Genomic DNA, 27,969 nt, shown 5'->3' with positions numbered 1-27,969 from the left:
TTTTAGTTACCTTATAACAAGTTTGATTTCTTAAATGGAGAAGTTGTTTCTTTTAATTAATTCTCGTGCTTTTTGATTTTGAACAGATGCAAGGGGAGCCAAACCCTAGTGCTTCCCTTATTGACAGAACCATCAAGATGAGAAAAGAAACAGAAGCTAGGAAAGTGGTTTTAGCCTGGGGACTCCTAAATGTATCTATGGCTGGAATTATATATACTGAAATGTAAGTTAATTAGCCAAAAAGAGGGAAAAAAGTGAAAATTTAAGAGGCCAATGGTTGGTTCCACAGGTTTTGTGTTTGTTTTGATTTTTGGTGTGGTTTTGTTTTGTTTTGTTACTATTAAAAAGCCTTTTTAATTTTTTCAGGACTGGAAAAATGAATCATTCATGTTATGTGACACACTGGCTCCTCTGGTATATAGGTAAGTAATTAATTTTCACTGCAATGTAGTTACTCCCAGTGAAAAACTGCATTCCAGTTTAATTCAGCTTAGTATTCATTCCTTTATTCGACAAATATTTGAGTGCTGTGTTCCCAAAACTGGGAATGCACCAGGAAGGGAACAAGGTCCCTGCCCTCATGGAAGGAATATTCTAGTAGAAGAGACAATCAAATTAATAATACGATTCCAGATAATCATGAGTTCTGTGAAGAAAAATAAAGTTTGGAGCTGGTAAGATTTGTGTTTGTATTTGTCTCCCTGAATTGCCTTCCCTGCTTCTCTACCTTTTCACCTTTCAAGATCAACCTGATTTCTACTCCATTGATGGCTTTCTCAGTTTTCTCATCCTTCCTCTCTGTCTGCTCTTCAGTAGTCCTTGGGTATTAAAGGGTCCTTATGGCCATTGAAGTAAATTCCAAAGTCTAATACATACATTAAGCTAAAGTCTGCGATAGGGAAGTGGTGTGGCAAGTGGAAGAGCAAGAGTTTTGGAATCTGCATACCTGAGTTAGAATCATGGCTTCAATAACTAGCTGTGAGCTACTGCAAAAGTCACTTGACTTCTTTACAACTGGTGGTTGATCTTTAAAATGAAGGTGAAAATGTTTACTGTAAAAGCTCGTAAGGATTAGTGATAATATTTTGAAACTCACTGGTAAATGCCTTACACATAATAGACATTCATTAAATGAAGTGGTAACTCTTATGAGGAATAAGAAGATAGTTTTCAATTTTGTTGTTGTTAATTTGCGAAAGTATGCATGGTTTTGTTTCCCCCCTTTAAATGTTCCACCCCCCTTTTAAAAAATAAATAAATTGTTCTCTTTCAGAGTTTGCCCTTGCAGCTCTCTTCAGCCTAAACGCTTTATTTGATTTTTGGAGATATTTCAAGTACACTGTGGCACCAACAAGTCTGGTTGTTAGCCCTGGACAGCAAACACTTTTAGGGTTGAAAACAGCTGGTAAGTGTTTCATATCTTTTGCAAAGGTGGGTGAAAGGTTGGCAATAAGTCTTTCTCAGTTTAATTTTCTCCTCTCATAGACTCAGCTAGAAGGGACTTCTAAGGCCATCTGGTTCAACTGTATTAAACAGTTCTACAATAAATGGTCTTAAGATCAATGATTATCTTTCCTATTTATATAAATTGAATAACATTCACAGCCTCATGGAAGTTTGTTCCATTGTTGAATTACTGTTAAAATTAAATGACTAACTTTTGCTACATTAAAGCCAATTTCTTATTTTGAACTCTATGGAAATGGTAAACAATCATTTGTGTCCTTTGGTAGTAATACTTTATGTAATTTAACAACCAGGTCACTCTATTACTTGCCCTTTTCCTGAAGGAAAAGATTCAGTTCATTAAATCTGTTTTCATAGAAATTTTATTTATACTTACACACAATTATTTGTTTGTTCCTTCTAGTTGTACAGACTACTCCTCCACGTGATCTGGCAGCACCCCAAATCCCTCCCTCTCCACCTTCTCCTTCAATTCAGGGTCAGAGTGTATTAAGTTATAGCCCATCTCGCTCACCCAGTACCAGCCCCAAGTTCACCACCAGCTGTATAACTGGATACAGCCCTCAGCTACAAGGTCTGTCATCAGGTGGCAGTGGTTCTTATAGCCCTGGAATGACCTACTCACCCATCAGTGGTTATAACAAGGTAATGACTCTTTTCTCTTGGCCAATCACATTACTATTTTAGAATTGGGAGGTTTGAATTGAAAATCATCTAGTGAGTCGAAACTCCTTGTTTTATCAATGAAGAAACCCAGGACCAGTGGATAATTGACTTGCCCAAATTGCCCACTTAAGAGCTAAGAATAGAAGCCAGATTTCCTGACAGCAGTTAAAAGTTCTTTATATCACATCTTAAAACAAAAGAAAAGGTTTAGCTTTTGAAAAGATAACGAACTGAGGTTCACCATCTAGGATCTTTCTGCAGTCTTTAAAACAAGTTGAAATTATGATTTTCTACTTTAGTTTCCTTTACTCATGTTTTCCCTCTTTCTTTGCTTCTTTATGTGAAACTTTTGTATATCCTTATAGAATATTAATGCTTTTCATCATACTGGAGTATCTTCTAAGCTAGAAACTGGGATTGTCATGTAACTTGACTCTTGAGTATGAATACTCTCCATAGGATGATTAGAAACCTTCATTCCATCTCCCACGGTAAAGTGGACTTTTGTTTTAATTTTTAGGCTTGATAGAAACAAAATTGACAAATTTGAAATTGTGACTCCTGCCTGATGCATAAGGCTATAAAATAGGCATTAAAAGAGGGATGGTCACATTTTCCAGTACTTTTTTTTGGCCACACTACGTGGCTTGCAGGATCTTACTTCCCTGACCAGGGATTGAACCCGTGTTCCCTGCAGTGGAAGCACGGAGTCCTAACCACTGGACCACCAGGGAATTCCTGGGATGGTAACATATTCAGGTGCTGTCACTAGGTAGCCTAATGTCTCTATAGTTAAATGAGAAATGTCTGGAAATGAAATCAACACACTGCCCTTACCCTTTTACATAATATTTCTTTGTAATGAAATTCCATACTACTGGTTACCTAATAATAATTTTGGCAAGTAATGGAATTTAGAAAATTTTGTGTAAGTTAAATATTACGAGGATAATTCATAACCTATAGGTAAATACGACTTTTTAAAATAGTTTTACTTTGTTTTCATGGGAAAAGTACCATATGATCATTACAGAAAGTTAGGAAATTAGTAGAAAAAATCACTCATCATCGTACCACCCAAACATAATTTCTGTTTAATGGCTACTTAATACTCATCTAGTGGATATACCCTAGTTTACTCTTGAATATTTAAGTTATTTTTATTTCTTAAAAACTATTATTAGTATCTACTAATTAGCTCTGTACATAAACCTCATAACGTTGCTTAATTACCTTGTTTTCTACTATATTATAACCTTGAGCACAAGATTATGTGTTTTTACTCATCTTTGTTTCCTTAGCACAGTGTATGGAATATAGATGCTATATGTGTCTGTTGAACCACAGTAATACTTTGGAAAAATTAATGAAATTAATAATTATTTTTCTGGGGAAAAAATGCTAAAATTGATACAGCCACTATGGAGAACAGTATGGAGGTTCCTTAAAAAACTAAAAACAGAACTACCATATGATCCAGCATTCCCACTGCTGGGCAAATACCCTGAGAAAACCATAATTCAAAAAGAGTCATGTACCAAAATGTTCACTGCAGCTCTATTTACAATAGCCAGGACATGGAAGCAACCTAAGTGTCCATCAACAGATGAATGGATGAAGAAGGTGTGGCACATATATACAATGGAATATTACTGAGCCATGAAAAGGAACGAAACTGAGTTCTTTGTAGTGAGGTGGATGGACCTAGAGACTGTCATACAGAGTGAAGTAAGTCAGAAAGAGAAAAACAAATACTGTATGCTAACATATATATGGAATCTAAAAAAAAAAGAAAGAACAAGAAAAAATGGTCAGAAGAACCTAGGGGCAAGACGGGAATAAAGATGCAGACCTACTAGAGAATGGACTTGAGGATACGGGGAGGGGGAAAGGTAAGCTGGGACAAAGAGAGTGGCATGGACGTATATACACTACCAAACGTAAAATAGATAGCTAGTGGGAAGCAGCCGCATAACACAGGGAGATCAGCTTGGTGCTTGTGACCACCTAGAGTGGTGGGATAGGGAGGGTGGGAGGGAGGGAGATGCAAGAGGGAAGAGATATGGGGACATATGTATATGTATAACTGATTCACTTTGTTATAAAGCAGAAACTAACACACCATAGTAAAGCTATTATACTCCAATAAAGATGTTAAAAAAAAATAAAATGCTAAAATTGACAAAGTAGTAGAAAACCTAAATAAATCGAGGAAGAAAATTTAAAAACTATTAATCACATACATCCACACAACACATTAGGGCCCAGAAGTTTTACCATTGAGTTCTTTTAAATTTTCAAGAAACAGTTACTTTTTAAACTTTTGATTATGGAAATTTTCAAACATACACAAAAATGAAGGGACAAGTATAGTGAACTCCTGCATATCTATTACCCATCTTCAACAGTTGTCAACATTTTGCTATTGTATGAACAGATCGTTCTGATCCAATAAAACATGTTAGAAGTGTAAGCTCCAGAGTTAGAAAACTGGAGGAGATTGGTTCAAGATGGCAGAGTAGAAGGACATGTGCTCATCTCTTCTTGTGAGAGCACTGAAATCACAACTAACTGCTGAATAACCATCGAAAGGAAGACGCTGGAACCCACCAAAAAAGATACTCCACAATCAAAGACAAAGGAGAAGCCGCATTGAGACAGTAGGAGGGGTGCAATCACAATAAAATCAAATCCCATACCCACCAGGTGAGCAACCCACAAACTGGAGAACAATTATACCACAGAACTTTTCCTACTGGAGTGAAAGTTCTGAGCCCCATGTTAGGGGGTCTGGCAACGTGAGTAGGAATCCCCAGAGAATCTGACTTTGAAGGCCAGCAGGATTTGGTTGCAGGACTTCCACAGGACTGGGGGAAACAGAGACTCCACTCTTGGAAGGCACACACAAAGTCTTGTGTGCACCAGGACCCAGGGGAAGGAGCAGTGACCCCATAGGAGACTGAACCAACCTACCCACTAGTGTTGGAGGGTCTCCTGCAGAGGTGGGGGGTGGCTGAGGCTTACAGTGGGGACAAGGGCACTGGCAGCAGCAGTTCTGGGAAGTAGTCATTGGCGTGAGCCCTCCTGGAGGCCACCCCACCATATATCCTGTAGGCTCCAGTGCTGGATCACCTCAGGCCAAACAACTAACAGGGAGGGAACACAGCCCCACCCATCAGCAGACAAGTTTTACTGAGCATGGCCCTGCCCACCAGAGCAAGACCCAGTCCCTCTTAGATAGCCTCATCCACCAGAGGGCAGACAGCAGAAGCAAGAGCTACAGTCTTGCAGCCTGCAGAACGAAAACCACAATCACAGAAAGTTAGACAAAATGAAAAAGCAGAGGATTATGTCCCAGATAAAACCCCAGAAAAACAACTAAATGAAGAAACAGGTAACCCTCCAGAAAAAGAATTCAGAATAATGATAGTGAAGATGATCCAGGATCTCGGAAAAAGAATGGAGGCAAAGATTAAGAAGATGCAAGAAATGTTTAACAAAGACCTAGAAGAACTAAAGAACAAACAGAGATGAACAATACAATAACTGAAATGAAAAATACACTAGAAGGAATAATAAAATAACTGAGGCAGAAGAATGGATAAGTGACCTGGAAGACAGAATGGTGGAAATCACTGCCTTGGAACAGAATAGAGTCAGAAAACTGGAATGGTGTCCTGGTATGATTTGAGATGTTACCTAACCTCTTATACCTAAAATTAATACAGTAATAATATTTACCACTTATTGAGAGGATGAAATAAGATAATGTAAATGAAGCATAAAATATTACGCCTCTTGAGCAAGATAAAACCAGTTAATGAAACAGTAACCCAGATACAGTCATAATATATATAAGGATTTAACATGTTAATTGAAATAAAAGAAAAATCAATGTGGAAGAGGATTAACATTTTTATTTGTAAACAGCATTAAATATTATAAAATTTGTTAATCCTTAATTTATTACAAACTAATATAAATTGATCATGAAACCCCAGTAGAAAAAAATTGTCAATGTACTGGAGTAAGTAGTTAATATAATAGGTAATACTACTGACAAGTAATTGTATTTTTAAGGTATTTAACTTAATAAGTATAAGGAAAATGCAAATTAAATATACATTTAAAAAAATTTTTATACATCATAAATATTTTTAAAGAGTAATGCTGATGGACACATACCAAAATAGGTATTCCTATCCTCTTCTGAAAGGAGTATAACTTAGTACAACATTTTCATTTAATAGAATGGAAATGTGTATTAAAAATGTTCATATGCTTTGGCCAAGTCATTTCAGTTCTAGGGATCTCCTAAAGGAAGTCATCAGAAATTAAGCTAAGATTTATGCACAAAGATGCTGATCATAACATTATTCACAGTAACCAAAAATTTTAGACAATCCAAATGTCTAGAATATAAGAATGTAAAAATAAATTATGATAGATTTGTATTATGAAGTATTATATAGCTAGTAAGAATATTTACAAAGGATTTTTATAGAAAATTCTTGTTAACTTTAAAAAAACAATATAATGCTAAAGGGTATTACCTCAATTATATAAAAACAAAAATATATTAACATATGTACATTTAAAGAGTTGAAAATACATGAAATGTGAAAAAGGATTATAGTATCTCTAGGTGGTAGAATTACAAATATGGCTTATTCATGCTTTTCATTTTTTAAAATATACATATATTACTTTTTTGGAAAATAGACTATTTTTAGAACAGTTTCTGGTTCACAGCAGAATTGAGAGGAATAGAAAAGAGATTTTCTGTGTACCCCTGCCCCCCGCACAGGCACACCTTCCCCCGCTATCAACATCTTGCTGCAGAGTTGTACAAATAGAAGAGCCTGTGCTGACACATCATTATCACCCAGAGTCCATAGTTTACATTAGCATTCACTCTTGGTGGTGTACAGTCTATGTGTCTGGACAAACATATGACATGTATCCACCATTATGGTTTCATACAGAGTAATTTCATGGCCCTAAAAATCCTTTGTGCTCCGCTTATACATCCTCCCCCTACCCCAACCTTTTCCACAATCATACAATATGTAACCTTTTCAGATTGGCTTCTTTCACTTAGTAATATGCATTTAAGTTTCCTCCACGTCTTTTCATGGCTTGCTAGCTCATTTCCTTTAGTGCTGAATAACATTCCATCATCTGGATGTACCACGGTTTATCCATTGACCTACTGAAGGACATCTTGGTTGCTTCCAAGTTTTGACAGTTGCGAATAAAGTTTCTTATAAACGTCTGTGTGCAGATCTTTGTATGGACATAAATTTTCAGCTTTTGGGGGTAAATGCCAAGGAGGAGGATGTTTGTTATGGTAATAGTACATTTAGTTTTGTAAGAAACTGCCAAACTGTCTTCCAAAGTGACTGTTTTGCATTCTCACCAGCAATGAATCCAAGTTCCTGTTACTCTGCATCCTCGCCAGCATTTGGTGTTGTCAGTGCTCTGGATTTTGGCCATTCTAATTGGTGTGTACTTTTTGAAAGTCAAAAACCAAAACAAAGAAATTTCAGTTAAAGAAAAATAAAGCTCTTTTATTTTGTATAGTTGGCCAGCTATAGTCCCTCTCCATCTTCTCCATACCCTACCACTATTGGACCAGTGGAGAACAGTGGATTGAGATCTCGCTACCGTTCTTCACCCACCGTCTACAACTCCCCAACTGACAAAGAAGACTACATGACAGACCTACGAACCTTGGATACTTTTCTTAGAAGTGAAGAAGAGAAACAGCATAGAGTTAATCTGGGTACATATATATTTTATTTAGATCTAATGTACGTATTTTTGTGTCATTTTACGTTATCTTCAACCTATTATTTTTGTTACTTTGATCCCATACGTAAGTGTTTAAGTCCTTTAGTAATACACCTTGTGTAACTTAAGAGAGAAATATATTTTGGTTTTGTATTTTGTTCAGTTAGAAGAATTAAGTTCACCAAAATTTAAGATGTAAAATATAGCTGAGCTAACAGAAATCATGAACCTTTTGTCTACATTACGATTGAAAGCTTTTTCGTACAATGTAAGTTATAATTTGTTTAAAAGTTGAGGTCATAAAACTTTTTGATGCGGTCCACAGCAGAGCTTCATGAAGTGATAGTTGTCTCCTTTCAGGTAGTCCTTGGGAAGGTTGGTGTGGCAGGGAGGCTGGAGAGAGCATGGATTTACTCCAGAAGTGCTGCTGTTTTCAGAACATTTTTTAACTTGTCTCTCGTTTGCCTTGGGAAACAGTATTAGCAAATCTTAATCTATTTGGGGTGGATTTGATTATTACAAAGTCTGTTATTGAAACCAAGTTAGGCTATTGAGCCGAGTAATGATTTTTCCCCTCAGGAACTTTCACAGAAAGCACATTAGGTGCTAAAGCATGGCCACAGTGAGGAAGCCAGTTATTGGACCATGGCTCTTTGTGTCACTTGAAATCTCTCTATTGATTTTTAATTTAATTTTGCCTGTAAGTGCCACAAATGTCAAAGAAACAAATCAATATTATCTTGTTATTTGTTGATACATGCTTTTTCTTCTTTTTAAATTTTGAAATATTTCAAGGATACCAAAAATTATAGAGTAGAATACAAAGAATCCTATGTACCCTCTACATATTTTTGTCATATCCAGGTATTTTCTGACTTCCATTTTTATTTCTTCGTTGACATATAGGAGTTATTTAGAAATATTGTTTGGAAGTATTATTGGTGATTGGTGTTGCTTTTAATTTCCAAGTATGTGAAATGAAAGACTTTGTTATCTGTTTTTTCCTAAGTTAATTGTACTCTGGCTAGAGATTTCGATCTGTACCCTATTAATTTTTTTATATTTTTTGAGACTTGTATTTAGGCCTGCTATTTATGACCACTTTTTATGAGTGGTTCTTGGTGTATTGAAAAGAATGCATAGTCTCTAAATATTGGGCTTCATGTTTGCTCATTGAGTCAAGCTTCACGATGGTGTTATTTTATTTATTTATTTATTTATGGCTGTTTTGGGTCTTCGTTGCTGCGTGCGGGCTTTCTCTAGTTGCGGTGAGTGGGGGCTATTCTTCGTTGCGGTGTGTGGGATTCTCATTGCGGTGGCTTCTCTTGTTGTGGAGCACAGGCTCTAGGCACGCGGGCTCAGTAGTTGTGGCGCACAGGCTCAGTAGTTGTGGCGCACGGGCTTAGTTGCTCCGCGGCATGTTGGATCTTCCCAGACCAGGAGTCGAACCCGTGTCCCCTGTATTGGCAGGCGGATTCTTAACCACTGCGCCACCAGGGAAGTCTTATTAATTTTTATCTGCTTGATTTATTAGTTACTAAGAAAGTGTGTTAAATGCTCCCACTGAGTGTTTCCCATTAAATGTCTCCTCCTAACTCTGTCAGATTTGCTAAATATACATGAGATTATTATAAGTGCGTGTAAATTCAGAATATCCTTCTAGTCAATTACTCCTTTTATCTTTATCTGTTAGGCTTTTTGCCTTCAAGTCTATTTTGTCTGACATTAACACAGCTATACTAGTTTTCTTTTGATTAGTATTTGCCTTGTATATCTATATCTGTCTGTATACTTTTAACCCTACTGTACCCCCATAGGTTTTAGGTAATTGAGTATTTTTATTTAAGTATTTGTAAATAATTAATAGTTATTTTGTGGGGAACTACTTTGAGACTATAAATATTCTGTTCCTCATCAAATTTTCACTTAATAGTTTTAACACCCTTTTAATAATCTTTGCAAATTTCATTATTACTATGTTGGTTGTCATAGTGCCTTTCTAATTCCATCATTCCTTCATTATTTATCCCTTTTATGTTTTTTAAACTTTTTCTGTGTGTGTGGTAAAATATACATAAGGTTTACCATTTTAAACATTTTTAAGTGTATCATTTAGTGGTATTAAGTACATTCACTTCGTTGTGCAACCACCTTTTACATTTATTTGTTGGCATTCTACTGTAAGATAGGGCTTTTTCTTCTCTCCAATTAGGTCATTTATTTTGATGGTTAGATGTCTCAGATTTCACTAGTCTGTGTTCTTTTGACATGACGTTGTCATTCTTTGAACACTGCCCCCACCCCATGCCACCCCCTGCCTCCCTCAAGATAATCCAGGCTCCTCTTATACTTTCCCTAGTAACTAACTCTAGAGTTAGTCTGTTTCTCCAAGGGGCCATGATTGCTGAGTGGAGAAAGATATTTAGAAATTAATGTCTGGGCACTGGATATGCCATGGTTAATCTAGGTCCACTGAGCAGACAGCTAGGAAATATATGTGGAAACACACACACACACACACCTATCCATTTGTATATTTCTCCGTCTATCCATCTATATATATTAAAAACCATGAGTTCCTATGATACCTCCAATTCCAGTCCAACTACACAGGGTTTGTTCTAGCCTCCTCCCTTTACATATTTATAGCTCCTTTCTCCAGCAGCGAGAAACCAGGCAGTCACATATCCTCTCTCACACACACACTCTTTTGCTGAATGGCCACTTCATCACTACGTATTTCACATGTATCTCCTAAGAGCAAGGACATTTTCCTTTCTAACTACAGTATGATTCTCATATTTAAGCTACTACTATTCTTCATACTTACATTTCCTCCAGTTGACCCAATAATGACCTTTGTAGCTATTTTTTCTGTTACTGATGGTGGATCCCGTCAAGGATCATGTATTGCATTTAATTGTCAGGCTTCTTTTGTCTTCCTTAATCTAGAACATTTGTGAGTTTTTGTTTGTTTTCTTTTTTGTCTTTTATGACATTTACATTTTGAAGATATAAGGCTAGTTTTGCAAATTTGTGTCATCATTTTCTCATTATTAGATTCAGTTTAAATATATTTTTGGCAAGAATACAACTTAGGTGGTGGTGTGTTCCCTTCAATGTATCACATCAGGGGACACATGATATCATTTTGTGCCTTTATTGGTAAAGTTAAATTGGATCACTTGGTCATAGTGATGGCCTGATTTCTTCGTAAGATTTTTCCCTTCCGTAATTAATAAACAATCTATAGTGTGATGCTTCTGAGACTTGTGACTATCCTGTTCCCCCAGCAGGCTTTCATCCAGTGGTTTTAGCATCCATTGATGATCCTGTCCCGAGTGAGTTAATACAGTAGTGGTTGCAAAATGGAGACTTTCTAATACTTTCATTTCTTCTACATTTAGTGGTTTGGCATTCTGTAAAGAAGAGCTTTCTGTTTTACTCCTCACCCCACAGTTTGTTTGTTTTGGCCAGTTTGGACTGATAGTTCTTTCTTCAGCATTGTCTGAACTGCTGTTTAACTAACTCGTTGAGCTCTTTGTCTTTTTTTTGTTTTGTTTTGTTTGTTTTCAGAGTTTCATTTGGTTCTCTTTCAGATATGCCTGATTTAGAGTATCTTGTTTTGTTCTTATGTTTTCAATTCTTTTTCCTATCTCAATCACTTTAAACATGCTTTTTAAAAGTCTCTGTCCGTTATCTGAAGGTCTTGGAGATTACATGCTAACATTTTTTTCTTGTTGACTCATTTGTGTGGAGACATGTTTCCCTGTGATTTATGTAATTTTTGTTTGTTTTTGGTAAGCTCATCCTCAGTAGAGTTTTATCTGTGCTTTTTCTGTCCTAGGCAGGCTGGATGGAAGCCTTGTTTCCTGCTAGCAGTTTTATATTTGCCTCTACCGGGTGCCTAAGGAACATCATTGACCTTGAACTAACTTAAGTAATTTTAGGGCTTGGAGGTTCCTGGACCTCACAGGGAGTGTAAATGGGCACTGTAAACCCATGTGAAGATAGATCTGTAATTTTTAAATCTCTGGGGGTTTCTTTTTAAACAGCCTAAGAGAGACAAGCTTCCTTGTTGTTTCCTGGTGTCAGTGGACAGATGTTTTTTCCTTATCCACTGAGAATGTGGCCCTTTGAGGTTCCTGGCTCTATGTGGGGTGCAGGGAACAGAGACAGGAAGAAGTTCTCAGTCCAGCTGTCTACCTCTCCTGGACCTGTATCCATATTTCCAGTTCCCAGGCACTGAAATCCAAGCTGATAGGTTTCCCAAAGCCTACAAAATGCTCCAGAGCAGCCACGGCATCAGCTCACATGCAGGCCACTGGCCACTCCAATTTTCAATTCCCTCTTCATTTTTAGCCACTGACTCTTCCTCTTACATTTGTGCAAGCTCCATTATTCATTTAAATTATATATTTTATTTGATAAGCATATATATATCTGGAGATGTTTCAGGTTACCTGATTTGTTATGTTGCCAGAATTCCAAATCTCTGTGTGCTTTGATTCTTTGGTCTTTGTGGTTCTCCAGCTACAGGTTTTGTGCTATTTTGGTGGTGGTGGTCATTACAGAGAGGCCCTATTGTGTCACTTGCTATATATATTTTCCTTGTACTTTGGCTAATGTACAACAGATATAAAAACATATTTCTGTCATCTGTATAAAACTTCTTTTGTCATCTAAAGCCACACTTTATTGAAATTTTTCTTAAGTTCAAGTTTTCTCTCAGAAAGCTTGATTATCATTTTCAAAGTTAATAGTCAAAATAATCAAAATAGGATAAACTTTGTGTTCTATCATGACCATGTCTCTTACCTTCCTTTTTTATTCCCTATTAAATCATTTGTGCTTGTTTAAAACTTCTTTTCTTGACATTAATTCATTCCTCTAAGTCAGTGTTACCAGAAGTCCTACTTGAATTTTTTTTACCCCGTGTGGTATTTCTTTATTATATGTAATTATTTATTTTCATGCCAGCATGAAACGTACTTTCACCAGTGCTACTAGCACAAGACTGGCTAACCTTCAAGGTTTTGATGCTGTGACTTGAAATACTGCCACATGTCCCTTTCATGATTTCTCGTCTTTTGTGCCTGTAAACATCACTAGAAAACCAGTTTTATTATTTTACAGTCATTCCTTTTAAAAATTCTGCTAAGATTAAAAAAAAAAAACAGTTTGTATTTGTGACTTTTGTGTGAGGGTATGAAATATTAATTGATATTTTTGATATCAGGTAAACTCTGAAAAAATAAACTCTTCATAAGTATCATATAGTTGTCGTTGAAAATTTGCTCTTTATTCAGGTACTGGGCTAGATGCTCAGGAAAAAAATACTCCCTGCCCTTAAAGAGCTCAAATTTTATTTGGAAAAAGAAACAGACCTTAAAGTGTGATAAGTACTGTGGTAGATTGCTCTGTAGTATTAAGTCCCTAAATGTGACTATTTACGTTTCCTAAAAGTAAATTTATAAATTTAGAAGTGTAATCAGCAGATGGTCTCTTAGTACAAGGCAGGAATTACTACAGACTATAAATAGAACACAGTGTAGTGCAGGGAAGAGTGAGTTTAGCTGCTAGCCAAAAGACTAGTTTATTAATAAGAGGCTGTAATTATCCCATTCAGAAAGAGTTTCCAAAAATTCAAGCAAGAGCTCCTTAGCCTATTTATTTCCTGAAGAAATTTGTCTTTTGTTTCTCTCTGAATCATTTGAAAGTCTTAGAGAATGAAACAAGCTTAATTTTACAACAAAAATAAACAGACACTTTCAGCCACTTAGAGAGCATATGGCTTTTAAAGTGATACTGCTCAGAAAATGTTCTTTTTAATTTTTAGCACCAGCAGTCCATTTCTCTGAAGAAGAGAGAACGTTGGGAGCAGGGAGGAGAGGATGCTTTGTCTTTGATTGCCATTGCCTAGGTTCCTGCATACCCAGAGTTCATATACCAACTCTAGGTATCAAAATTACTACAACAGGGCTTCCCTGGTGGCGCAGTGGTTGAGAGTCCACCTGCCGATGTAGGGGACACGGGTTCGTGCCCCGATCTGGGAGGATCCCACATGCCGCGGAGCGGCTGGGCCCGTGAGCCATGGCCGCTGAGCCTGCGCGTCCGGAGCCTGTGCTCCGCAACGGAAGAGGCCACAACAGTGAGAGGCCCGCATACCGCAAAAAAAAAAAAATTACTACAACACACTGATAATCTTTAAATTAATCATTGTAGGAAGTCCAGATTCTACTTCGCCTTCCAGCAGTCCTACTTTCTGGAACTACAGTCGTTCTATGGGGGATTATGCACAAACTTTAAAGAAGTTTCAGTATCAGCTTGCCTGTAGGTCTCAGGCCCCATGTGCTAACAAAGATGAAGCTGATCTCAGTTCTAAACAAGCTGCAGAGGAGGTAAATGGAAAATAAAAATGACTTCATATTTATGATTTACAGATTGTTAGAAAGTCTTCTCTTCTTCTTCTGGAACTTTTTTTTCTGTAACCTCCACTTCTACTGGCTAGAAACATAAATCTGGCGCACATTAAACGGTAGAAAGACTCCTTAAGTTTGTGTACCCAAAACTGAATTATATTGTACGTTTTACTCTTTATGACATAGTTAACATTACTTTCCTGCCTAAAACATTTTTCTGCACTCATTTATATTAAAAAGGTATCTCAAGTATCTACTTGTACTTAACATATACAAGACTCTTGCTCTTGAAATACATTTAGATTAGAACATTTGATATTCTGTAACTTCATCAGTTTAAAAGCAAATAAAGGATTTGAATTTTGTTCTTAAAAGCAGGAAGAATGTTCTTCAAACATATCAATGTAAGGAGTTTTAAATACATATGTGTGCATGAATAGCAACTACTGCATATTAATTAGATCAGTATTGATATTCATCAAGTTTTTTCCAAAGTATTCCAGATATTTCTAAGGGTGGGGGAAGGAATGATTGATAACTGGCATTTTATTTGATTGTTCATTTTAAACATTTTTAATAGGTCTGGGCAAGAGTGACTATGAATAGACAACTTTTTGATCATATGGATTCATGGACAGCCAAGTTCAGAAATGTAAGTTCTAACATTACTCTTTGGACAATATTAGTGCCTCTTAATGTACAAAGTATGTTGTTAGAATATCAATTAGAGATGTTAATTACTAGAATATCAGAATTAAGTATTATTAAAAGTACAATATGTGTGGCACATATATAAGAATAAACGTGACGTTTACCATATGGTGTCTGTATTCTTGGGGAATTTTTTCCCCTCCGTATTTAGCAAATCAGTGTATTTTGAGTGGATAAAGGAACAGTGTATTTAGTTGCTAAGATTTTCCCTTTCCCAACATCTCAATTTTATTTTTCAAAGAGCTTTCCTGTCAGAGCCTGTTATGTGTCTAGAAATGTGAGGGAAGCAAAAATGAGGTCCTTAATGTCAGAAAACTTCAGAGTTAGAGAACATAACATATGCTTGAAGCTACTTCAGAGTATATCAATTTCTTCGATTTTTCTAAAGAAGAACCTTCTAATCTTTGGCCTAGAGGTTGGCAAGGCCAGCTCTTGCATATAGAGTGAGTTAGTTCCCTGGTTTCAACCCTGCCCCTTTCTGTCGTTCTCTGTAGTACCCGTTTGTCCGGGTTCCGGGGCGGGGTGAATTGGCCCCTCCTCCACTGCAGGAAGCCCCTCCACTTAGATTCTGTAGAGGCTGCCGCTTCTTCCACTGTTTGATCCTTCAACACTCATCCACCCACTGTATAGCTTCTAGAAATATGTTGAAATCACTTTGTTCTCCTTTTTTATTCTTTTACTATAATTTAAATAGGGTATCAAGAGGGAGTGGTGAAAATAGTAGCCTACTTTCTTGAACCAGAAGCCTGGTTGGCTTTTTTGAATAAGAATTCCAGAGCCAGCCCTAGAACTACTCAATCAGGTTTTCTGGGAATGAGGCCTAGATCTCTCTCCTGGAGCTAGTAGATAATTTTGTTGCAGCCTAGGAGTGGCTGGCAAGTAGGATACGCTTAATAAATGTTGGAAGAATGAACAAGTGAAATGATGTCCTAGAACTGTACTTTCTTTTATTTCCACCCATAGGCTTATCTAAAAATGTTAATATATTTATAAAGTCTTGGTCAGAAGTATTAGCTTAGAAGAAATACAAACACAATCCTTTATCTGAATTCCTTAGGCTACAATGTTCTGAAATTTAGGGTTTTTTGTAGTTTTTTTAAAAAAGCAGTATATCCATATACCATATATTTTGTAATACACTATCAGGGTCTTGTTAGTACTCAGTAATCAACCACATTAATGTTTCTGCAGCAAAGCATATGAACTGTCACACTAGGTAGGATAAAGTCTAAAAATAGCTTCACAGGAATTCAGTTCAGGTCTTGCCAGTATATCAAATTTTCTTGATAAATAGATTATAAAAACACTTCATTTTCAGAGGCTTTTTAATTCAAAAATTTTGTAATGAATTGTATAGACTTGTATTTGATCTGAAGCTTGTTTTCATCCTTCTACTTTATGGTTAAACAGAAGTGTGGAAACAGAAATGGTGGTTGAAGTTGCTGTGAACAAACACATAACACACAAACTAGATGGGGTATTTCCTTGGGCAGTCTTTTCACATCCCAGAATGAGTTTGGTATCAGCCATGCAAAGTAGAATTTGAAATTCCTGGTCCTAAAGTGAATATTGTAATATTCACAAACTAGTTTCAAATACAGTAAAATCTGTTTTCCACATGGTTAGGGGATTGAGTGAGCCTGCTGAGAGCTAATCAGTTATGTTAGTTTTAAAAACTATTCTACTAACCACAAACCAGTATAAATGCTACATACGTAAATGTGTGAATAATTACAGTAGAAATGCAAACTGAAGATGATCCTTTTAGCTAAGTATAATGATCCTAGAAAGAAGAATGTAAGAAAAACTTAACATGTAACTGAAAGTTTTATATCTTCAAAAACTAGGCATCTGTGATTTAAGAATATAACTTAGGTTATACTCCGTTAGCATATTTACTTATCTCTCTCTCTAGACTTCAGGTAGCTGCTACTTCCATTCTCTTTCACTATACTCTATTAATATTCAAGTACAAGACAGCAAAAATAGTTTCATGAAAATAATTATTTGAGAAATGCTTTAAAATTGTGTGTGTAAAATCATTACCTCATTTCTTCCTAGTGGATCAATGAGACAATATTAGTGCCACTTGTACAAGAGATTGAGTCTGTCAGCACACAAATGAGGCGAATGGGTTGTCCAGAGCTGCAAATAGGAGGTATGTGAAAATAGAGCCCAGCGTTTGAGTTCCTTCAGTGAATCTTCCCAGTGGAAAATTTCTTCTTGTAATGGGCTATTTAACAACACCTTTTGTTATCTTGAGGCGAAGAAAAAAACTAAATGTCTATAATATCACTTTAAAAAATATATAACAGTTTTATTGAGATATATGCAGTTCACCCATTTAAAGTCTACAATTCAAAGGTTTGGGTTGTGCAAACCATCCCCACAGTCAAGTTTGAATAGGTCATCACCCAGAAAGGAAACCCCACAGACCCGTTTCCCACCACCCATCCTCCAGCCCTAGGCAACTACCAGCCTACCTTCTGTCTCTTTAGATAGGCCTGTTTTGGATATTTCATCTAAATGGGATCATACAATATGTTGTCCTTTGTGACTGGCTTCTCTCACTTAACAATGTTTTCAGGGTTCATCCATGTTGTAGTGTTTATCAGTACTTCATTTCTTTTTATTGCCAAATAATATCCCATTGTTTGGATCTACCACATTTTGTTTACCCGTTCATCATTTGATTGACATTTGGGTTGTTTTCACTTTTTTGGTTATTATGAATAATGCTGCTATGAACACATACGTACAAATGTTTGTGTGAATATATTTTAATTTCTCTTGGGTATTACCTAGAAGTGGAATTGCTAAGCCATATGGTAAATCCATGTTTAACCTTTTGAGGAATTGCCAGACTGTTTTCTAAAGCAGCTGCACCATTTTACATCCCCACCTACAGTGTATAAGGGCTCCAGTTTCTCATATCCTTGCCAATACTTGTTATTATGTGTCTTTTTCAGTTATCCTAGTGGATATGGAATGGTATCACATTGTGTTTTTAGTTTGCATTTCCCTGATGGCTAATGATGTTGAGCATCTTTTCATGTGCTGGTCCATTCATATACCTTCATAAGCAAAATATCTTTTCAGATCCTTTACCCAGTTTTTTTTCCCCTTTACCTATTTTTAAGTTGGGTTACTTGTCTCTTTATTATTGAGTTGTAGGTGTTCTTTATATATTCAAGATACAAGTCTCTTATTAGATATTAATTACAGATTGTACAAAGCATAAAAAATGTGTACAGTGCTAATTTAAAGTCCCCTTTTTTCAATATAAGAAAAATATATTTTTCTTATCTGCTAAAAATAAAATTGTTAAGGTTTTGTGTAATATAATTTGCCTAAAGTATATATATACTGTAACTTATTTAGTGTTAAATAATTAGGTTTCAAAATATAAATAAGGAATATTTTAGTCAATCAGCTTTCTAGAGAATAAATTTCTCTTTGAAATATGTAAGGGCTTTGGATTGTACATTAACACTTGCCACTTGCTTTTGGGTATCTTTTAATCGGTCTTTATTCTCTGGAATAAGTATAGTGTTGTGCTTCACTAAAGTACCCACGTGTTGAGTATCCAAATATTTTGTATATAATGTATACAACACTCACATTAACCTTGAAAGCTAGCTTTTAGTGCCACATTCTATGGATCAGGCTACTAAGACTCAGAGAGGTTAAGTAACTTGCCCAGTGTCACAGAGCAGTGATTTGAGGCCAGAGCTTTCTGACTCCAAAGTCAGAGGGTTACTTTCTTGGTAATGTTATTTGAACCTATGCTTATCCTTTTTGAGCTTTTTTATAAGCTATAAAAATATGTATCTTTCACAACATTTTTACCAGTGTGATGTGCTTTTTAAAAAAGAATAACAGGACTTCCCTGGTGGTCCAGTGGCTGAGGCTCTGTGCTCCCAATGCAGGGGGCCCAGGTTCCACCCCTGGTCAGGGAACTAGATCCCACATGCCACCTCTAAAAGATCCTGCATGCTGCAACTAAGGCCTGGCGCAGCCAAATAAATAAATAAATATTTAAAAAAGAATAACATTGTTTTATCACTATGAAAGCAACATGCATATGTTCATTGTAGAAAATTTGGAAAGTACAGAAATACACAAAGAATATTACCCATGATTGCACTTCAGTAGATAACTACAATCAATCAGTTTTAAATCACAATCACTTACTCCTTTTGGAGAAAAATACTATGATACTATATATATCAATGATAAGTTATACCATAATTTAACAACATTAAAATGTGAAAAGTGTATATTTAGGAGTTGAGCAAATAGTACATATGTATGTATATATTTTTAATTAAATTGGGGTCATACTGTTTTGTTACCTGCTTTTTTCCCTCCACTTTTTCTATTTTGTTAAATATTCTCCAGTACTATTTTTATGGCTAGTTTGTATTTCTTTTTTATGTATGTAATATATTGTATTTAACTGATCCTTATTATTTAAAATTTAGAAGATTTTCCCTTTACTGTTATTAATAATGCTATAAGTAAATGTCCTTTTACCTAAATATTTGTGTACATTTATAATTATCCCCATAGGATAATTTCTTAGGGGTGAAGTTGTAAGTTCAACAGGTATAAATATATTAAGGCTTTTAACGTACATAACCCTTTAAAAAGCTTATACCAATTTATATTCTAGCAATAATGTCACATATAAGAAAGCCTTTTTCCCAACATTGGGTATTACTAGTATGGTTGTACATTTTGAAACTTTCTGTTGGTTTATTCATTTCTTTGGATAGTTGTCTTTCATGAAGTGATGAGAGAAATCACTGTCATAAAAAGTTTTCACTTGTCACTGGCATAATGGGCAACTTTTAATTCAACCTGATTTTGAAAGCTGTCATGTGTCTTTTTATATATACCCCACAAAAATCTTCTGTGTATTCGTTGTTTATAGATCTGACAAAATGGATTTGGCTGTTTTTGGAGTATGCATGTGTTTGTGTAAATCTGGCCACCTTGCCAGAAATGATCAAATAAATTGTAGGTAAAGTAGATAATGCAGATTGTTAAGATAAACTATCATTGCTTTCCTTTATTCCTTCAACATCTATTGAAGGAAGAGCATTTGAAGTTTTTTCAAAGATCCACATGAGGAATAATCTGTTTTCTGTGTGTTTTGATTTTAACAGAGGCTAGTATTACTAGCTTGAAGCAGGCTGCTCTGGTCAAAGCTCCACTCATTCCAACTCTAAATACAATCGTGCAGTATCTAGACCTCACGCCAAATCAGGAATACTTGTTTGAAAGGATCAAAGGTAATTATTGATTTGAAGAGGGAAAAAATGAGAGCTTTTTCACTAGTTTGAAATTTTATACAGGTAACATGGAAAAAAATTTTTTTAAATTATAAGTATCACTGAAGTATGATCTTATTTTATAAATATGTATTTAATTATGACTTTATTAAGGCTTATACTTGAACAACTTTTGAGTTTTATATTCTATATGCTTAAAAATGGTCAAAATAATGTAGTTAGCCTTGAATACATTAATTACTAATTTTGTTCTAAAAAGGGAAACTTAAATATGAGCTAAATGGGCTCACATGAATATTTCACTCATTTTCTATTCTTAAGCTACCAAGAATGGATGCCACAATGACATTCTTTATAATTTCAGCATGCTGATCCTATTTCTTTCGATTTTTATAAGTCATATGTAATATGTTGCTTCTTTATATTTCTGTTATATTCTGATTATTTGGGGGAAATATGATCTTCTGAGGAGACTGACTTGAGACTCAGGAAATTTAGCCTCCCTGGTACTCCCACATACTCTCTTTATGCCTCCCTACATTTATTTGGATAAACTCTGTAAAATGTTCTCATAACTAAAACAAGTGTTAGAAATAGTATTTCACTCTTTAGATTTATCATAAATCTTAATTTGAAAATGTAATGTTGCCCCTTCTCTAGTCTAGGTTTGGACTGAGGTTTAGGAATAAACATTTATCATGACTTACTTAGGAATAAACATTTATCATGACTTATTTATTTATGGCTGCATTGGGTCTTCTTTGCTGCGCGTGGGCTTTCTTTAGTTGTGGCGAGTGGGGGCTACTCTTCATTGTGGTGCACAGGCTTCTCATTGCAGTGGCTTCTCTTGTTGCGGAGCATGGGCTCTAGGCACAAGGACTTCAGTAGTTGTGGCACGCAGGCTCAGTAGTTGTGGCTCGCGGGCTCTAGAGCACAGGCTCAGTAGTTGTGGCGCACGGGCTTAGTTGCTCCAAAGCATGTGGGATCTTCCTGGACCTGGGCTCAAACCTGTGTCCCCTGCATTGGCAGGTGGATTCTTAACCACTGTACCACCAGGGAAGTCCCCATGGTGCTATTTAAATTAATCTTTTATATCTTGTATTTCTTTGTCTGCATGTTTTGATCAGGTTTTTAGATGTTATACTTTGCTTATTGTAACCCCTTAGCCTTTTTTTTTCCTTCTTTCTAAGAACATACAATGTTCTTAGCTTATTTTATTTTACCTTTGTTGCTACAGAACTTTCTCAAGGAGGCTGTATGAGCTCATTTCGATGGAATAGAGGTGGAGACTTCAAAGGCCGCAAGTGGGATACAGACCTGCCCACTGATTCTGCTGTAAGTCCCGTTTTATTTTGTTTTTTTCAGTTTGTTTTTTCAGTTCAGACATTTTTGTTATTGGGTTTATTTTTCCATTATAAAAATGAGTATTAAAAAGAACTTAGAGGGAATTCCCTGGCAGTCCAGTGGTTGGGACTCAGCGCTGGCTGTCACTGCCATGGGCCCGAGTTCAATCCCCGGTCAGGGAACTAAGATCCTGCGAGCCACACAGTGAGGCCAAAAAAGAAAGAAAGTAAATAAATAAGTAAATAAGTAAGTAAATAAATAAATGAATGAATGAATGAATGAAAATGAAAATAAAACAAAATAAATAGAAAGAACTTAGAAACTAAGTAGAAATAAAAAATTTTTTGTACCAGCATCTTAACCCAACTACTGTTAATATTTTGGTATATTTTCTTCTTTTCTTTTCTTTACTTAGATTGTGCTATTTTTAATGTTTTTATCGATACAGATATAATAATCCCATATGTAAAATTATGTCTCCTGCTTTTTTTCACTTTTCAGTGTTCTTATTTGCACTATTACACACTGTCATTTAACTGTTCTCCTATATTGGACCTAAAAGTTTAGGAAACATGTAGTGGGGGAGGGATTTTTGTTCTTCTGTCTTAAATAATACTGCCAGGAGTAACATAATGCATGTTTCTTTCTTATTTAGGATTATGATTTTAAGAAAGATTCCTAGAATAGATTTATGAAATCAAAGAGTATAAAGTTTTTGAGCATTTAAGAGTTTTTCAAAATTACGTTTGTTTTGTTTTTTATAGTGACTGTTATGTGTGAAAATGAAGTTTTAAGTGCTGATACTCAAATTCAGAATTGAATGTATGTGTATTATATTTTGATTTTGCTGTTAATTACCTATATGGGTGTGAATGACCCACTTAACAGAAAACTAGGAATGTCTTGCTCTAATCTTTTCATTTTATAGATTTCATCTTACAGATATAACCACGTGAAAGCATTTTTGCTAATTCTTTCTTTGGGGAAAAACTTAAAAATTGACGTCATTATAAACATGTTTTAAAAGTACCACATACTTGATCAATTTTCATGCTGACTTTGAAAAATTGTTTCCTCGTCTTCAGATCATCATGCATGTGTTTTGCACCTACCTTGATTCCAGACTACCTCCACATCCTAAATACCCTGATGGAAAAACATTTACTTCTCAGCACTTTGTTCAGACACCAAATAAACCAGGTATAAACAACCTCTCTTAAAAGGATGAATTGAGCTTTTCACATGAAATACATCTAGTGGTTTTGTTTTTTTTTTTAATGTAGCATATTTCCTTTACAGACGTGACAAATGAGAATGTTTTTTGCATTTATCAGAGTGCTATCAACCCTCCCCATTATGAGCTAATCTACCAGCGTCATGTCTACAGTCTTCCAAAGGTACTTCTAAATGTAGCAGTTGCTATTACTAATGTCATGGATGACCTGCTTTGTTAATATTTTAAAAATTAGATTCTCTTGTTTATGGAATAGGTAAACTTTTTAAATTAGGGAAAAAGTACTAGTTTTATATCCCCTTTTTTAAAACTCTAAAAGTAATATGTGCTTAATTTGGAGAAGTATGAAGAAAAGGAAGAAAAGTTCATTATTCCATTATTTACAGGAAGCTCTTGTTAACATTTGGTATAATTTTTTTTGTAAATTTCATTTTGGTCTTTCTCTGTACTTATTAATGGGTTGAAATCATATTATTTATGTAGTTTTATATCCTTTTTAAAATTAATGTTATAACATAATTTTCCATGCCTTTAAGAATCTTCGTTAAAACACTTTTTAATGGCTATTTTAAAACTTCACAAAATTATAACATAATTTATTTAACCACTCCCCTACAGTTAGATATTTTGGATGTTTCTAAGTCTTCATTATCATAAATACCTTTATGCATATAGCTGTCTGCATTTTGGGTAGTTTTTTAGCCTGAAGTCCAAAAATGGAATTCTAGGTTATAGAATATTTTCAAGGCTGTTAAAATGTTATCAAAAAGGTGATTGTACCAGTTTACACTTCTGTCCAGGTATTTTACTTTTGATTACAAACATCAGTTCTGTTGATGACCTTTGCAGTTATTTTTGTTACCAGCATCTATACTAAGAAATTTTACATAGACTATAATCATAAATTGTATCCTTCACTTCATCAGATACCCAGGAGAGAATATGTCATTTTTTTTTAAGTTTAATATTTCAACTTTGTAAGTGTAAATATTTTGGGCCATTCAAGTTCCATGCAAATCCTTTTTTTTTTTTTTAAAGAAACACTGTCTTTAAAAATCATATATCCTAAGATTTTTTAGTAAAAGCACTAAATCAGAATAAGCAGGTATAAGTTAATCAGTAAATTGAAAATCTAAATCAGGAGCTATTTCACAGACCAGAAATTACATATAATAGTTTGATTTTAGTGCTGGCAAAATGCTGTCTCATAGTCCCTTGTAGATAAAATAAATTTACATTTAATATGTTACTTACACTGTTAACATATATCATAATGTCTTTTGAAGTGTGAGTAAAGGTTTTTTAATCCCAACACTGTTGTTTATGCTGTTAATTTGGGGGATAGAGTATTTTTTGTGTGTAGGATACAGGGGTACCAGCTTCAGAATAGCTCCCATCCAGACCTTCATAAATGCTTCTCCCCATGTATGGGAACTTCCCAATGTGTTTATTTCTGGTCATCTTTCAGGGCTCAACTTAAAAATTTCTCTCTCAGGGAGGCATTGCTTGCCTCACCACTCTGGGTTTAATGCATATGTTCCCATGGCACCCTACACCTCCTTCTTTCTCATAAAATTCATCACACTTTATTGTAATTCTGAGTTTCCTGTCTGCCTTTCCTACTAGACCTTAAGCTCCTCAATTACATGGATCCTCTCTGTTTTATTCACCACAGTATTCCCACTTCCTAGCACAAAAGTGGGCACTTCGTTTAATGAATGAATGAAAGGCTGAATTACATGGAATTCCGAGTTAGTAGAATATAAATTGGTAGGATCACATTTACCTTTCAGGCTGAATGGTTTGGTTTCGTTAGGTTTAAATCTTGCTGTATTTTTTGTCTTTGTTCCAGGGCCGAAATAATATGTTTCATACATTGTTAATGTTCCTCTACATCATAAAGACCAAAGAGTCAGGAATGCTTGGGTAAGTACTTATGCTTTAAAAATACAAGTACTTAACTGATATACTGTTTTTCTTATGTTCAGATTCTGCAGAAGGCAGCATCATATACTGAAGATTTGTGGACTAAACAGTAAGAGATATGGCTTCTAGAACTAGCTCAGCCCTGTCACTAACCAGCTCTGCCATCTTGAGCAAGTCCATTACAGTAATTCCTTGGAACCTCCATTTCCCCATTGATAAAAAGGCAATTTGACCACATCATTGGCTTTACAGCTGTGTCCCTCAGAGGAACAACCCTGATATATCAGGCTCTTGCCACTTTAAAATTTAAAAACAAAAACAAAACTGGAGTCCTATTTATTCAAGCTATCCCATTTCAGACACAAAGCCTTCTGCAAAGTGTTTACACTTTCAGAGAGACTAAGTCAGCACTGGTTCCGTAATATTGTTAATTGGGATGGAAAAATGGTCAGTTGAAATTGTTTACTTTGTTTATTCTAAATACTTAGTAATGAAGCTCACATACTGTTACAATAAACTCAAAATTGCTGTCTTGTTATTTAGGTGATTTGAAATTTTAGTCCTTCAAATAATATTCGAAGTAAATGCACCTCAGCTAATGCTGGGTAAATCTGGTAATGCAAGGACTGGAAGTCTGAAAATCTGGCTTCTAGGTCCATCTCTGCCTGCACTGAGTAACCTGAGGTTAAAAAAATGTAAAGGAAAGGGCTGAATAGAAAACATCAGGGGTCTGTTCCAGTTTGGTATGCATGCTTCTTTTCAGTTTTATAGGTGTCCTGTTTTATACAGGTTCTGGAACTCCACTGTCCAATACAGCAGCCGCCAGCCACATGTGGCATTGAGCATTTGAAACATGATTAGTCCAAATTGAGATGGGCTGTCAGTGTAAACTACATAGACTAGAATTTGAAGACCTAGTACCAAAAAAGAAAAAGTAAAATATCTCTAATAATGCTGTATATTGATGACATGTTGAAATAATGCGTTGGATATACTGAGTTAAAGAATATTTATGCTACCATGGCTCTTTTTTCTTTATTTTTTTAATTACAAAAATAATGCATGCTCAATATAGAAATATTTAAATAATATAGCAGTGTATAAACTAGACATTGGAAACTCCCCTCTGATCAACTCTCTCTTCTGATCAACTCTCCCTCGAGGTATCCATTGTGTTAACAGTTTCAGGTGTACATTTTCAGACTACTTTCTGGGGAAAGTTGATTTTGTTTTTAGTTTTCATTTTGTTTAAAAATATATTGTACCCAAACATATTACTCTGTGACCTGCCTTTTAATCTTATGGTATATCTTGGATATTCTTCTATGTCAGTAAATACAGACTTTTTTCTAAATTTTCTAGCAGTATTTAGATAGATACACATGTATTAGAAAGATGGAATGTGCTATAAATATATTGTTTTGTAATTCTTAACAGTGTTTCTGGAAGACTATTTTGAAGTGAGGAATTAATTTAGAAGTATTTTAAATAAATAATGAATTTTTGGTTTTAATTGAAAATTTATCTTTTCTCTAAAAATCTAAATTGATACTTGATACATAAGTGATTTGTCATGATAGCATGAAGCTTGTGTTGAGTACCATATATAGTTTGTCATATACATAAAAATGTAAAATCTTTAAAAGTATTGGGTTGGCCAAAAAGTTCATTTGGGTTTTCTGTAACATCTTAGTGGGGCAGTAATTTACGCAGAGGCCCAAAAGAATTGGTATAATATTTAAAGTGCTTATCTTCTCTGAATGAGGAACTTACATGTGGAAAATGAAACATTTTAGACTAAAACTAATCTGTTTTATTTATTTGGGATTTTTTTTTTAACCAAGGGAAAAGTCTTTGAAATTAACTTAAAATATGATTAATCGTTTTAATACATTTTGGAACAATCAAATGTTAAAAACTGCTCTCCTATAGCTTAAAGGAAGGAAATTTCCTTTGCTTAAAGGAAATAAGCAAGTGGCTCAAATATAGACCATTTGGAATCATGCCCATAACACAGCAGTTTGATACAAATCCATTATCAGTTCAATGCCACGTATTTGTGTGGTAGTGGAATGAGATGAATGTTTTACATCCAAAAAGGAAAAAAATCTAGACAGAATTGACTGCACAGTAATTTAAGTGTCCTGTTTAGCAAAAGACACCATAAATAAAGTTTAAAACTAAATGACAAACTGAGACAAAGAATTATAATTTCAACATTTAGAGCAAAGCCAAGTTAGTATCTATCATGTATAAGGAGCATATATGTTAATTGGAAAAGAAAAATTTAGAAAATGGTCAAAGACACGAGAGACTTTCATAGAAGAGTGTCGTGCAAATGGTTAATGAACATGAAAAGATGCTTAGTCTCATATACAATCAAACCAAAATTAAAACATTTTTTTCTATCAAATTGAAATTTATCATTTGCAGTGTTGGTGAGGGTATGGAGAAATGGGAAAACACAGTTGATGAAATGACCTTTTTTGAACAGGTAAAATTCTCTAAGAGGCCTAGCATCTCTAACTCCTCAATTTTTAAAAATTTAATTGACACTTTTACTTAAATCCTACTTGCTAAAATTGTCCTGTTTAACTATCTGTTGTAGTAATTCTTGAGGTCCACTGAAAAATTAATTTTCAACACTCCATAAGTCCATTTATTCTAAATTTGGGTTTTAAGCAGTTAAGAAAGTAATTACTGTTCCTAGAATTCATTCACCTGATGAACCATGTGTAACATAACTTATTTCAGAAAAGCTCTAAATGTTATTTAAACATGTATCCCTTGTAAAGACTCCTATTTTAGTTATTTGAAAAAAGACCTTAAATGCTGGGCAATCAATTCCACTAAAACTTTTTTTTTTCTCTTTATAGGAGAGTTAATCTTGGTCTATCCGGTGTGAATATTTTGTGGATTTTTGGCGAGTAGTGGGTCATTTAATTCCAAACTTTTGGACTTTATCTGACTGAATCAGAAGTTGAATCTAAGTATCTCTGAGTCACTGCCTCTTCTGAAATAAGATACATATGTGTATGTTAGACTCTTTAGATTTAACAAAAAATTAGCTATTATGAAACTTCTTTGTAAAAGTATGCCCTATATCTTC

The 27,969-nt window shown here is 35.0% G+C and overlaps 1 protein-coding gene across 2 annotated transcripts; it reads left to right on the top strand.

The window, feature by feature from the left end:
- Positions 1-86: 86 nt before the first annotated feature.
- TMEM209 (transmembrane protein 209) lies at positions 87-27,791 on the top strand (the record flags this gene model as incomplete). Of its 2 annotated transcripts, XM_079711123.1 has the most annotated exons (14): positions 87-223; positions 367-422; positions 1,274-1,405; positions 1,871-2,112; positions 7,717-7,918; positions 14,152-14,327; positions 14,929-15,000; positions 17,121-17,217; positions 20,231-20,356; positions 21,594-21,691; positions 22,786-22,900; positions 23,000-23,097; positions 24,787-24,860; positions 27,737-27,791. In XM_079711123.1, 14 exons carry the CDS (start codon positions 87-89, stop codon positions 27,789-27,791), a joined length of 1,680 nt encoding a protein of 559 aa, XP_079567249.1. The 2 variants fall into 2 exon arrangements, with proteins under 2 accessions (XP_079567249.1, XP_079567250.1); XM_079711124.1 differs by lacking the exon at positions 20,231-20,356.
- Between the last annotated feature and the right edge of the window lie 178 nt (positions 27,792-27,969).

This window comes from Hyperoodon ampullatus (genome assembly GCF_949752795.1).
Source record: "Hyperoodon ampullatus genome assembly, chromosome: 9".
NCBI classification, from domain to species: domain Eukaryota; kingdom Metazoa; phylum Chordata; class Mammalia; order Artiodactyla; family Ziphiidae; genus Hyperoodon; species Hyperoodon ampullatus.
The sequence above is the reverse complement of the archived record's forward strand: the minus strand, read 5'-3'. Positions and strand labels throughout refer to the sequence as shown.